Genomic DNA, 14,007 nt, shown 5'->3' with positions numbered 1-14,007 from the left:
TTAGGTCATAGCTAAAGCCTTGATGCCAGTGAGTTTATCCTCTCATTCAGGAGAGAGGGACTCCATATTCATAACCCAGTGCAGCACATCCATGTTTTACCAGGGACTCCATCAGGATAGACACAGCAGCTTGGAGAAGGGAAGGGTCATCCTGACTAGGGTGTGTGTAGACAGCTTTGTGCACTGAAAGAAAGAAGAGAGTTGACGGTCAAGCAGTGGAGGAAGACTCTTCAGAGAAACAATGGCATATGAGCCAGAATGGCATGAAAACTATAACCATGGCAAAAGTAGCTTTGTGGATTTATGTAGACAGGTTGTGTGCAATTAGGCATAATCCAACAATTGGGACAGTTTGTAGAGGGCTTTAATGCCAGGCTGAAGAGATCAAAGTTATAACTGAGATAACAAGGATTCAGTGAAATCTTTTAGGATTTGTAATGACATTTAGAACAATTTTTGATTTGATTTGATTTATTTGTAGGAGACAATCTTGCTCGGTCACCCAGGCAGGAGTGCAGTGGCTTGATCTCGATTTACTGCAACCTCTGCCTCCCAGCGTGATTCTTGTGCCCCAGGCTCTCAAGTAGCTGGGACTACAGTTGTGCACCACCCTGCCAGGCTAATTTTTGTATTTTTAGTAGAGACGAGGTTTCACCGTGTTGGCCAGGCTGATCTCAAATTCCTGGCATCAAGTGATCGGCCCTCCTCAGCCTCCCAAAGTGCTGGGATTACAGGAAACAGCCACTACACCTGGCCATAAAACACCATTTTAGGCAGCCATCAGGCTTTCCCCAGCAGCAAGCCTATACTCAATCTAGAATGCTCAGCTCAAGTGTTACCCCTTCCTGAATGTTCATTGAGCTGGCCATGGGTAATCCCTTCCCAGGACTCCTGAGCCCTCTGCTAAGGCCTTTCATTCACTGTTTTGTATTTATTCTTTTGTGAATGCTTTTTGTCTGTAGACCAGTTTTCCCATCTTCATGTGTCCAAGATTGGAGTGACTGACACCCAGTAGCAGGCAGTAAGTGTGTGCTGCTCGGATAGCTCTGGTGTAGGGACTCCAGCTGGAGTGGCACTGGTGGGACTGGAAAAGAGGCGATAGATGGTATGAGATTACTAGAACCTCTTAGGATTTGGTAAAGAAGCACAAGAAAAGGGAAAATGGTGCTGAAGATGATTTTCTGGCTTCTATTGATTAAAGTATAGAAGCAGCACAGATGAAGAGAGGGAGATGGTTTCTGATTCAGACACCTTGGGTTTGAGCTGGCAGTGGGACATTCAGGTAGAAATATTTGGGAGGAGGTTGGAAATGCCAGACTCACAAAACAGAAACACAGACTGACCTTGTACCCGAATCTTTTTGTCTTTCAGAATGGATTTCTGCCTAATCCTCCAAAATATAGAAAGAAGAAGGTAATTATTACATACCTTTCTACAGGTTCTTGTCACATAACTGATTTAACATGCACAAAATCTTCTTTTATGGAGTCTGAAATTGGGTGTTTATAATTAAGCTTCCACCTTCTCCACTACCCACCTTAAAACAATTTTTGGTATATGCCTTCAGAGTTGCTAATTTGAATGGTAAATATATATGAAGCTAGGCCCTCTTTGCATTAAACAATTTCATATGAAGATGAAAAGGAACCATCAAAATAGACCTCCCGGATCTGTTTTTTTTTTTTTTTTTGCAATAGGTGCAGATGCTTTAAAAGTGTCAAAGTTGAAAAGTCAAACATGGTCATCAGATACATAAAAATGTTTCAAAATAAGGTGAAAGAAACCATCTCAACTCAAAATTCAGATTTTTTTCATTGAAGTTACTATTTTCTAACTTTAGCAAAATCAGATGGAGCAGATGTTTGCTCACATTTGAGACATATATGAAGCCATTTATCATTTCATGAAATAGCCAACAAAAAGAATATTTATTTTCTGATCCTTCACATTCTCTTTCATCTTCCAAAAACATGTACACAGAGACACACAGAATGTCTTCTCAAGGGGAAATTATTTCCCATGACCAGGATGGTACCACTGGGGAGGAAGGTCTCGGAAGGTAAATGTATTTTATAGAAGGGGCTGATCAGGAAATGATGCCACCTCTTTGGCTCTGCCAGAGGGACTGTGCAGACCTACTTTGTATCTGTGAAACTGATTTTTCCCTCTCTTGAAGAATGCAGCAAACAAATAGGTTAAGGGCAGTGTAGATTCAGGACAAGGTGATGACTTTCCAAGACTGGGTATGAATGAGAACCTGAGAAGGGGAAGGGAAAAAGTGTCATCCTTAGGCACTTCAGGTAGAAATATGCATTTAAGACACTCACAGACTTCTAAAACAGCCACTGGGCTTCATATTCTACTGAGAGCCTGAGATCCGGGCCTTTGCATTATCCAGTGTTCTGGCTGATTTGAACTCTCAGCCACTGAGACATTTCATCCACTCAGTTTCCTGAAGGGAAACTACTATGTCACCTATTCAGTGAGTACACTAAAGACCAGCATCTCTTCCTTTCCCTGGGTGCCATGAGAAACTCAGTCTAGATGACCCAAATGAACTGGCAATTGCCAACTAACTGACTCTCTCCCAATTCTGGGGTATAACACTTTGCAGCAACAAGCTGCCATTGCCTCCATATTTTGTGTCTCCTCTTGGAGAGAACAGAAGGTCCCTTAAGTGGCAGATCTCAGAAACCATATGAACTCCATGGATCCTCTGTGCCTCTCAGAGCTTCTCTTGCTTGTAGAGCCACTTGGCTTCTGGAAACTAAATTCAGTGTCACTATCAGTGCCACATGGTAGTAGTGTCTCTGCTCAGGCTTATGACAAGGGTCACATAAACCTTTTTGTAGCAGCTGAGGTGTTGTAAAACAATCAGATATACTCACCCAGAATAATCATTGTGTGCTAATGTTTGCTTAAGAGACTGCAGTAATTTTTCAGTGAGATAATATTCATTTATTCACTCATTCAACATATAATTATCAAGCACATACTGAATGCTAATAACCATCACAGAAGATTGACCTCAAAAATTATTTGAGGCCAGGCACAGTGACTTGAGCCTATAATGCCAGCATTTTGAGAGGCTGAGATGGGAGGATGACTTGAGCCCAGGAATTTGAGACCAACCTGGGCAACATAGTGAGATACTCCTTCTACAAAAACAAAAACCAAAACAAAACACCCAACAAAAAAGAAGCAAAACCCCAGACATCATGGTGCACACCTGTAGTCCCACCTACTCAGGAGACTGAGGTGGGAGGATCACTTGAGGCTGGGAGGTCAAAGCTGTAGTGAGCTTCGATTTCATCATGGCACTCCAGTCTGGGTGACAGAGTGAGACTCTGTCTCAAAAAAAAAAAAAAAAAAAAAAAAGATTGTTTTAATTTTATTGTAAACATGGATGAATTACAAATGGGGTGGGATGGGAGATCTAGGCTAGTCAGAGAAGCAGTCAGGGGACAAGGTCACCTCTCAGGTGCTTGTCCTTTGGATCACACTTGTTTATGGCCTCTGTTGCCAGGGGTATAGACAAAAGCTGAGCCTGTCTGTATCCCAGAAGGGAAGGATGCCAAGTCATGCAGTGGATACCCAAAAGCAATCTAAATAAATCTAGTGGGTTATCTCTGAAAATTCAGTCAACCTGATGTCTTTTTGTGATTTGTATAGAAGGGAGAGGGAGAGGCTTTCAGGAAGAAGAACTGCAGCACAGAGGAACTTGGAGGCATTTTATCACCAGGGCTGTGTCCCTAGAGGGGCTGGAGAAAGCAGTGTTCTTCTTCTCTGGGACACTTGCATGGCCTCCAGGACTCTGGGCCCTAGGTCCCTGGAGGCTGTGGGGGATGAGTCCTCAGCCTGATTATTATTGCAGCTCCTCTGGGTGGGATGACACAAAGGTCAAGTTTAGGAGATATGACTGAGGGCCCCTTGGAGTAAGAGGACAAGTAGAGTTTCTCTGACTTGGCCTTTGCAAACTAGGTCCAGACTCCCTGCAGGTAATGGGACTTGGGTTGGGCTGAACGGTAATACTTGGGCACTTTTCATTCTCTCAGTAGATATGTAGGTCCATAAAATCAGGTGTGAGGCCAAGGGAAGACTGTTTAAAAAAACTAAAACTTTAGACAAAATAAACTTAATAGCATTTATTGGAGCAAAGAGCAAGTCATGAATTGGGCAGCACTCAGAACAAGAAGTTCAGAGAGCTCTTCTGCAGCAGTCCAGACAGTGAGGCCAACACAGGAGTAAGACAGAGAAACTACATATAATGGTTATCATGGAAAGATGCTAATTAGACGTTAGATGGTGAATTCTAGTTGGCAAAGTCTCTAGTTTCATTTTACTGTTTAAATCAGGTTTCAGTTTGCTTACCTAGGAACTTAAAGCACTGGAGCCACCCCAGCCTGCTGGCCTTCTTATCTTCCCAATTATTTTTTACAACTTGTTCCTGAATCCCTTCAAAGATGACTATTTGCATTTAAATAAGTTATAGATGGAAACAACACATTCAATATTATAAATCAATCTTTCTTTCTTTCAACAGAGAATACTTGTGAAGTCTCACAAGAATACCTCAGTTGACCCTTGTGTAAGTACAAATTCTGAACTATTACTCCCAGAATGTCCCACTCCTTTCTCCAGGCGTATGTTCTGTGTCATGACTGCTGTTCCCTGAAAGATGTTCAGTCTCAGTTGGAGTATGTTGCTGTGTGTGGTGAGCAAAGAATACCAGACGTATCCCCCAAGCCAGGTAGATGTGTCTGGGCTTGGCTGTCTCAGTGTGAAAGCATTCTTTCCCTTTGTTTCAGTGGAAACCTTCCAAAGTTCTTATTTTCCCTGGATAGTGAGTATGGGAGGCTGAGCTCTAGACCACTGAGGTCTCTAGAGACAAAGCTTGATGTGGTAATGGGTAGGGCTGGCCTGGTGATTAGGGGGAAGGAGCAAATGTGAGAGGATAACAGCATTTTCAAGTAAGTGGTGTGGATGAAAGGGAAAATCCTGAAAATGTACTCCAAGGTGCAGGTAGAGCTAAAGATGGTCTTACACATCAGCCAGAAGGAACAGGCCAGGCCAAGCTATTATGTTCAAGGTGTGGAGCCTGTCATTAGTCCAGTAAAGGAATGGCTCAGGGAAGCGATTAGGGTGCTGAGCTGGTTAGGATTGAAACCACCATGACCTAGCAAATCATGAGGCGTTTTTACTCAGCTGCTTATCTAGTGCTCAGTACTATGCAAACCTTCTGATCCCATGGGCCCCATCCATTCTCTGCTTGCTATATGGCTGCCTGCACTGGGTTCTGCTGAAATCATAGATGAGTCCCTTCTGTAAATGAAGTCATGGTTTGATTCTTTTCATTGCAGTGAAATGTCTATTTTAGGCAGGGGACAACACTCACACAGAATATCATACAGTAACACTGACACATGACACTTAACAGAGGAGGTATAAGCAAATAGTTTCATATAAACCTTATCTCCAAAGCAATCCTCCAACAAATTTGGGTGTTATCCACACTGATTTTGATGCCCAGCCAATTCAGGGACTCATGAACAGTTAAAACAGCCCTGGAGGTCAGTATTTGTGTGGCTAATTTTGTATGGGCTAAACATGGAGGTTTAGGTTTCACAGCCGACAGCCAGATGTATGTGGGGAAAAGAGTGAAACAGTTCCAGCAAAGGCATGGTCACCCCTGTTAATAAGTTTTCCAAGGCCAGTAACAAAATTGACTTATAACATCCCCATGTCTCCATAACCAGACTTTGCTCAGATTGTATCTCAAATTGTCCTGCAGCCTGGAATCACCTGAAGAGCTTTAAAAAAAATTGTTTCCTGTATCCCACTTCTGGGAAATTTCTAATTTAACCAGTCTGCACTACATATGACTTGAACATTAGGATGTTTTAAAGATCACCAGATGTACCAATTCTGATACATAGCATTGCCCGTTCTGTTATAAAGAAGAACATCAGTGCCTGTGCCTCAACCCTGACCCACTGATTCAGAATCTCTGGTGTTGGGTTCAGGACATTAGCATTTTGTATGTTCTCCTGAGATGGGTTTAATGCATAGCCAGGCCAACAACCAAAGAACCAGAGAAATCAAATCTCTTCTTGAAAAGATATGGGTTTGGAAGGCAGAAAAAAGGCATATAAGAGGCAGGACTAACTTGCTCCTCCTGCTCAGATGGACAGAACAGCATGTTGAGAGTCACACTGTAAACTTTTGCTCCAAGAACCACCACAGGAATACACCAGCAAAACTGAAGGAATCACAAACCCTTTGAAAGAAGTAGCTTGCCACTGCAAATTCCACAACCGAAAAACTGTGAGTTTCCAAAGTGTGAGAGGGAGAAAGTCCATCTCTGAACACACATCCTCACTGGGGAACCTGGAAATCCAGATCACAGGAGAAGGATTTAACGTAACCTAGACCTGAAATGAATTTAGGGGGCTGGCTGAAATATAAAAGTAGAAGCAGCAGCAGGAAGAGCTGTCTCCCCCAAGGACCCCGGTAGGCAGGTCCCCAGGGAAGTCATTTTTGACTTTATCTCACAGGAGTCCTTGGTGAGGGCAGCCAGTACAATTTGGGGAGGGCCATGGGGAGAAGGAGGCTTCTAGCTGAACTTTGCAGTAATTTTGACCAAGTACAAATTTTCCTGGTCAGAATCTGAAGGGTGTAAACCTGAAGTACAGATATAAGCACAGAAGCCAAGGCAGACAGGGAAGGGTGAGACGTGAAAGCCCTGCTTGCTTTCTCAATGGGGAGGCTTGTAGCCTGGGGCAAGACCTTAGCTCCAGACAAGGGAGGCCTGGATGTAAATTTTGTTCTGTTGGCTGTTGGGGCACCATGGCGGTGGGAGTGAGACAGGCCTTTCTGGCTGCCTGGGAGCTAGGTAAGGCCTGTCACTGCTGGCTTCTCCTACTTTTCTGGCAAACTGTATGAAGCAGCAGAGGCAGCCATAATCCCCTCTGGAACATAACTCCATTAGCCTGAGAACCACTCCCTCATCCCCTACAGTGGCCACAGCAAGCCCTGCCTGAGAGTCTGAGCTCAGACACACCTAACCCTGCTCCTGGCTGATGGTCTTTCTCTACCTGCCCCTGGAGCTGAAGACAAAAGACATAGACTCATGGGAGATCTGTGACCTCACCCTTCACCTGAGAAACCTAAATATTTATCCAGTGACCTTAGGTCAAGCTTGTATCTCCCCCATACGACTTGCAGCTGATGCACTCTTGAAAGTGCCACCTCCTGGCTGAAGGCCAGACAACTCAAGTCATGACAGCCACACATAACAGAACAGCCTTGCTGCAGGAAGGAGAAAACAACAGTGCATTCTGCTGCCTTAACATCCTGGCTCACTAGAGGTCCTGAGTCTGTCCATGTGACAGCTTCACTGTTAGCATAACCAGCATTTGAGAAAAACAGTGCATTAAACAAAACTATGCCCAAGGACTCTCACAGAATCCACTTCACTCCCCTGCTGCCTCCACCAGAACCAGTGCTAGTACCCATGATTGGGAGGATTGAAGACAGAAAACATCATAGGACCCTTTGCAGATATACCCCAGTACTAGCCCAGAACGCAATAGCTCTGCTGGGTGGCCAGACCCAGAAGAGCAATAACAATCACAGCAGTTTGGCTCTCAGGAAGCCCCATCCCTATGGGAAAGGGGAGAGTACCACATCAAGGGATCACTCTGTGGGACAAGAGAATCTGAAGAGCAGCCCTTGAGTTAGAGATCTTTCCTCTAACATAGTCTACACAAATGAGAAGGAACCTGAAAAACAATTCTGATAATGAGAAAACAAGGTTCTATAACATCTCCAAAAGATCATATTAGCTCTCCAGCAATGGATCCAAACCAAGAAGAAATCCTTGAATTGCCAGAAAAAGAATTCAGAAAGCTGATTATTAAGCTACTCAAGAAGGAACCAGATAAAGGTGAAACCAACTTAAAGGAATTAAAATAAACATAGAGGATATAGATAAAAAAAAAGTCTCCAGAGAAATAGATGTCATACATAAAAATATATTAAAACTTCTGGAAATGAAAGACATACTTAGAGAAATACAAAATACACTGGAAAGTTTCAACAATAGACTAGAGCAAGTAGAAGAATGAACTACAGAACTTGAAGACAAGGCTCTCAAATTAACCCAATCCAACAAAGAAAAATAACTTTCTAAAAAATCAACAAAGCCTCCACAAAGTTTAGAATTATGATAAATGACCAAACCTAAGAATAATTGGTGTTCCCCAGCAAGAAATCTGAAAGTTTGGAAAACATATTTGAGGGAATAATCAAAGAAAATATTGCTGGCCTTTCTAGACAGTTAGACATCCAAATACAAGAAGCTCAAAGAACATCTGGAAAATTCATCACGAAAAGATAATCACCCAGGCAAAGAGTCATCAGGTTACCTAAAGTCAAGACAAAGGAAAGAATCTTAAGAGCTGCGAGACGAAAGCATCAGCTAACCTACAAAGAAAAATCTATCAGATTAACAGCCGATTTCTCAGCAGAAACCCTACAAGTTAGAATGGATTGGGATCCTATCTTTAGCCTCCTTAAACAAAATAATTATTAGTCAGGAATTTTGTATCCAAGAAACTAAGCTGATAAACGAAGGAAAGATAAAGTCTTTTTCAGACAAACAAAAGCTGAGAGAATTCACCACTACCAAGCCAGTGCTACAAGAACTGGTAAAAGAAATTCTAAATCTTAAAACAATACATCAAAATATACCAAAATAGAATACCCTCTTAAAGCATGAATATCATAGGGCCTATTTAAAAAACACACAGTGAGAAAATAAGGTATTCAGGCAAATCCATAGCCAACATAGTACTGAATGGGGAAAAGTTAAAAGCACTCCCACTGAGAACAGGAACAAGACAAGGATGTCTACTTTTACCCCTTCTATTCAACGTGATACTGGAAGTCCTTGCCAGCACAATCAGACAAGAAAAGGAAATAAAGTGTGTCCAAATCAGCAAAGGGGAAGTCAAACTGTTGCTGGTCACCAATGTGGTCATATACCTAGAAAACCCTAAGGACTCATCCAGAAACCTCCTAGATCTGATAAATGAATTCAGTAAAGCTTCAGGATACAAAATTAATGTACACAAATCAGTAGCACTGCTATACACTAACAGCGACCAAGCTGAGAATCAAATCAATAACTCAACTCCTTTTACACTAACTGCAAAAAATTAAAATGCTTAGGAATATACCTAACCATGGAGGTAAAATACCTCTACAAACTACAAAAAATTACAAAACTCCGCTGAAAGAAATCACAGATGACACAAACAAATGGAAACATGTCCCATGCTCATGGATGGGTAGAATCAATATTGTGAAAATGATCATACTGCCAATAGCAATCTACCAATTCAATGCAATTCCCATCAAAATACCATGATCATTTTTCACAGAACTAGAAAAAACAATCCTAAAATTAATATAGAACCAAGAAAAGAGCCCATGTAGCCAAAGCAAGACTAAGCAAAAAGAACAAATCTGGAGGCATCCCATTACTTGACTTCAAACTATACTACAAGGCTATAGTCACCAAAACAGCGTAGTCTGGGTATATGTACTATGTACTGAGCATATACCAGTACTGACACGTAGACCAATGGAATGGAAGAGAGAACTCAGAAATAAAGCCAAACATTTATAGCCAACTACCTTTGACAAAGCAAACAAAAGCATAAAGGGGGAAAAGGATACCCCATTCAACAAATAGTGCTGGCATAATTGGCAAGCCAAATTTAGAAGAATGAAGCTGTATTCTCATTTCTCACCTTATACAAAATTCAACTCAAAATGGATCAAAGACTTAAATCTAAGACCTGAAACCATAAAAATTCCAGAAAATAACATCGAAAAAACTCTTCTAGACATTGGCTTAGGCACAGAATTCAGGACCAAAAACGCAAAAGCAAATGCAAGAAAAACAAAGATAGTTGGGACTTAATTAAGCTGAAAAGCTTCTATAGAGCAAAAGAAATAATCAGCAGAGTACACAGAAAACCCACAGAGTGGGAGAAAATATTTGCAAACTATGCATCTGTCAGAGGACTAATATCCAGAATCTATAAGGAACTCAAAGAAATCAGCAAGAAAAAAGCAAATAAGCACATCCAAAAAATGGGCTAAGGACATGAATAGACAATTCTCAAAAGAAGATATACCAGTGGACAATGAACATGAAAAAATGCTCAGCATCACTACTTGGGAAATGCAAATCAAAACCACAATGCAATATCACCTTACTCCTGTAAGAATGGCCATAATTTAAAAATCAAAAAATAATAGGTGTTGGCATGAATATGGTGAAAAGGGAACACTTTTACACTTCTGATGGGGATGTAAACTAGTATAGCCACTATGGAAAACAGTACAGAAGTTCCTTAAAGAACTAAAAGTAGATCTACCATTTGATCCAGCGATCCCACTACTAATGCCAGTGGCAGGCTGGGGCTGCAGTCTGCTCTTGGAGGTTCCCCCTGGCAAGGTTACAAGCCAGGAGAGGGGGTACCCCAAACTGTCCCTGAGCCTTGGGGCCACAGGAGGAACTTGCAGCAAAGTCACCCTGCCCCAGACACCCGCCAGGGCCTGGCAAGGGCTGGAGACCCCAACCCAGGATGCAAGGAGGTAGACAGGGGAGCAGGAACGGCTGCAGGAACAGCAGTGGTGGCAGTGGGTCCCCTGTGCCATGTCCCTGAGATAGCTGACTGTGCCACCCTCACCCTCACACAGCTGGCAGGACCTGCTCGCAGGCCCAGAGCCTCTATCACAGCCTGGACTTCTCTCCTCACTGTGTCCTGGGAACCCACAAGCACCTAACCAAAGGTGCAGCTGGGACTCGCAGAACTGGTCCCAGAGTGTCCGGTTCCTTTGTGTGAGGTTGGCTGGAGCACTGTGCCATCTGCACCTCACCCACAACTGCTGCAGGATCAACTTCTCTTGATCAAGAAGTGTTGGTAGGAAACCTTACCTGCTGCAGCAAAGCTGGGGGAGAACTTGTAGATTAGGCCGTTCTGGGCCCTCCCAGTGTCACCAGATGTCCAGGCTACACATAATATTGAACTGTAATTGTAGTCCTTGTAGCACTTTTCCCTTGAACAAGGGGCTCAGTCACAGACCGGTTCTTTGTTATGAATACACATGTATTTACAATACAGCGTATGTATATTGGTCTCTATATTTGCTCTGTAAATTCTGTTGGTTATTAGTGACTAGGATTTGCTCCACAACATGTGGATGGTAACTTCCCTGAATGAAATTAACCCTGGCTAAAGGTCTCACATACTGAGACTGGTGAGAAATGTAGAATTGGTTGATTTACCATTCTTTTTGTAAAACAAAGCACCAGCTCTTTTATGGGCCCAGGAAATGAAGATAGGACCTCCATCTTCAACACTGTATGGTTGCTGTTACCACTGTCCTTAGTCATTAGAAATGACATCTTCACATCTTACAATCCAAGTTAGCTGAGTCATGGGGGAATCTTCTGCCAGGCTCCCAGAGCCAAAGAGCTCTGTGTTCCCCAGGGCCCCCCAATCATCTGCACCCATGGTCATTTCCCCTCAGAGGTAGGTGCACAGCCCTCCAGGTATAGAACCTACAGTCCAGGAACCCCTAACTAGGCCATCTCTTCAACTCCTGGGGAACTTATGGCCAAGAATATGGGAAGTGATGACATCTCAGAAGCTTATTCCATCATAGGTAATTCTCCTTTTCGCCAGTTGACTTGTGGTATAGGCAAATGGATTTAATACTTTATTTCAACACCTGGTTTTATCTGCAGCATAATACAATTACTCAGATTCCTAAAAATCATCCTCTTGCTTTGTTGCTAGTCCCTTTGTGTTATAATCTCTGGTTTTCTTCTCAATTCTGACATGTGCCCCTGCCTCCTGAACTTCACTACAGACTAGGATTTGTTCTGAAATCTCCATGCCATGATTTTCCTGCATCTCCCAATGAGAAGCATATGCCTGTCCATGCAGGTTCACCCAAAGACAGTGCCCAGAAGGGTGGCCTTCCTGAATCTGTCACAGGTGGCAGATCCCTGTGACGTGGACACCGTTTTACCTTCTAGATGAGAAACTTGAATGAGTGTGAGGTTTGCCGGGATGGAGGGGAGCTGTTCTGTTGTGACACTTGTTCGAGAGCCTTCCATGAGGACTGCCACGTCGCGCCTGTAGAAACTGAGAAGTGAGTGACATGCAGGCGCCTCTCTTTCGTCCTTTAAGGGAGCCTTCCACCTGCCATTCTCTCTCCCCAGCAGAGTGCCTGCTTGTGTTTAGCTGGGGAAGGAGCAGGTTCCTTGGGTACTGGGACCTAGCAGTGTGATCCAGAGAGCAGTGGGAGACGCTGGCAGCAGTAGGTTAATGTTCTCTGTTCTCAGGGACACCTCCCCTGGTATACTGAGGCCAGTGTTGGGGACCCTTTGCCTATATACTGGTATTGTCCTTTCCTTCAAGTTTTGCAGCAAGGTCTCCTGTCCAAAGGGGCTTGGGGACTATATTTTGTGCTTATTCATACAAGACAGGAAGCATGATCTCATTGGGCTGATGGAGGTCCAAGGTCCCTGGAGCTGAAAATCCAGTTTCTGAAACTCAGGCCTGGCAGGCAGGGCTCCTTGTGCTCCCAGCAGCTCAGACAGAGAAAGGAGAGCCACACTCACAGTGACACCACCTTCCTCAGGCTTCCTGCCTGCTGCTACCAGTGATGTGAGGGAAAGGCCAATGACTGGAGACCCCACATGCAGATCTTGCACACTCTGAGAGGTGTTCCCCTACCTCCCATCTCATGGCTGAGGCCATCGGCCATTCCTGATAGAGGACAGTGGCAGCCACAGGCCATTTCCAGGGTCCCTGCCCTCTGCTCACTTAAGTTCAATCTCTCAGGACCCCGTGGAGTTGCATCTTCTGCAGGATGAAGGAGTCTTCAGGAAGCCAACAGTGCTGTCAGGAATCTGAGGTCCTGGAGAGGCAGATGTGTCCTGAGGAACAGTTGGTGAGTCAGATGCAATGCCCAAGCCTTCTCCTTTCCCCTCACATGTGAGAAGCAGGAACAAGCACAGCGTCAGAGGAATGCACCAAAAGTGTGCTCTTCAGAGCCACACTTCAATTGCACTGATAGGTCACTACAACTTGTTTGCAGAAAAAATAACTCAGCCATGACATGTCTGTTTCTAAGAGCCACAAACGTTAGAGAAACTTGTGGAAGAAGGGTGTGAGTCATGTGCTCTGTCTGGACAGGCATGTGGGCTCACTCTCTCCATGCTGCTTTTCATTTATGGCCTCTTTCTTTTGCAGAAATGTGAATTCCTCCTCTTGAAAGTCTATTGCTGTTCTGAGAGCTCCTTTTTTGCCAAGATTCCGTATTATTATTATGTAAGTAACAACAGCAACCCATGATTACAGGCTGCCATGACATTGCCTGAAATGGGCACTTGTGAGATTTGTGATCTTAATCCCGTGGAGCAAGAGCACAGGCCACCATTAGTTACCTTCACTTTGTTGTATTTCTGCTGGATTTCATGGGACACCACAGACGGTAGAGATTGAACTGTGCTGGTATCCTTCCCACTGGTATTTTTGTCACCAGATTAGAGAGGCGTGTCAAGGCCTGAAGGAGCCCATGTGGTTGGATAAAATCAAGAAGAGGCTGAATGAGCACGATTATTCCCGAGTGGAGGGGTTTGTACGAGACATGCGCCTCATCTTCCAGAACCACAGGGCATCATACAAGGTAGGTGGCTCTTCCTGCTTCCTTTTGGTTTCTTTCCATTCTTCCCCTCATTTTTTGGTGCCTGGAAAATTTTAATCTCCCTCATCCTATAATAAGCTTGCACAAGCAAGGGCTCTGAAAGTGAGGGATTTTTTTTCAGTTCTGGTCTTAGCAAAGTAACAATGAGTCAAAAGGTGTCCCTGCAACCAGAGCTCCAGGTTCCTGAGAGCTCATCCCCCACCTGCCCCAAGG

General features: G+C 43.7%; 1 protein-coding gene across 10 annotated transcripts in view; it reads left to right on the top strand.

The window, feature by feature from the left end:
* The window catches only part of SP140 (SP140 nuclear body protein), a 100,767-nt gene that overhangs the window by 75,099 nt on the left and 11,661 nt on the right, over positions 1 to 14,007 (top strand). For all 10 annotated transcript variants that reach the window (XM_074398889.1, XM_074398890.1, XM_074398887.1 and 7 more), the window contains 6 exons: positions 1,372 to 1,413; positions 4,544 to 4,588; positions 12,119 to 12,234; positions 12,930 to 13,038; positions 13,341 to 13,418; positions 13,633 to 13,776. In XM_074398889.1, the coding sequence (XP_074254990.1) occupies positions 1,372 to 1,413; positions 4,544 to 4,588; positions 12,119 to 12,234; positions 12,930 to 13,038; positions 13,341 to 13,418; positions 13,633 to 13,776 (534 nt within the window). The remainder of the gene's footprint in view (positions 1 to 1,371; positions 1,414 to 4,543; positions 4,589 to 12,118; positions 12,235 to 12,929; positions 13,039 to 13,340; positions 13,419 to 13,632; positions 13,777 to 14,007) is intronic.

This window comes from Saimiri boliviensis, chromosome 5 (assembly GCF_048565385.1).
Source record: "Saimiri boliviensis isolate mSaiBol1 chromosome 5, mSaiBol1.pri, whole genome shotgun sequence".
NCBI lineage: Eukaryota > Metazoa > Chordata > Mammalia > Primates > Cebidae > Saimiri > Saimiri boliviensis.
Note: the sequence above shows the minus strand (reverse complement) of the source record. Positions and strands in the feature narration are given on the sequence as shown.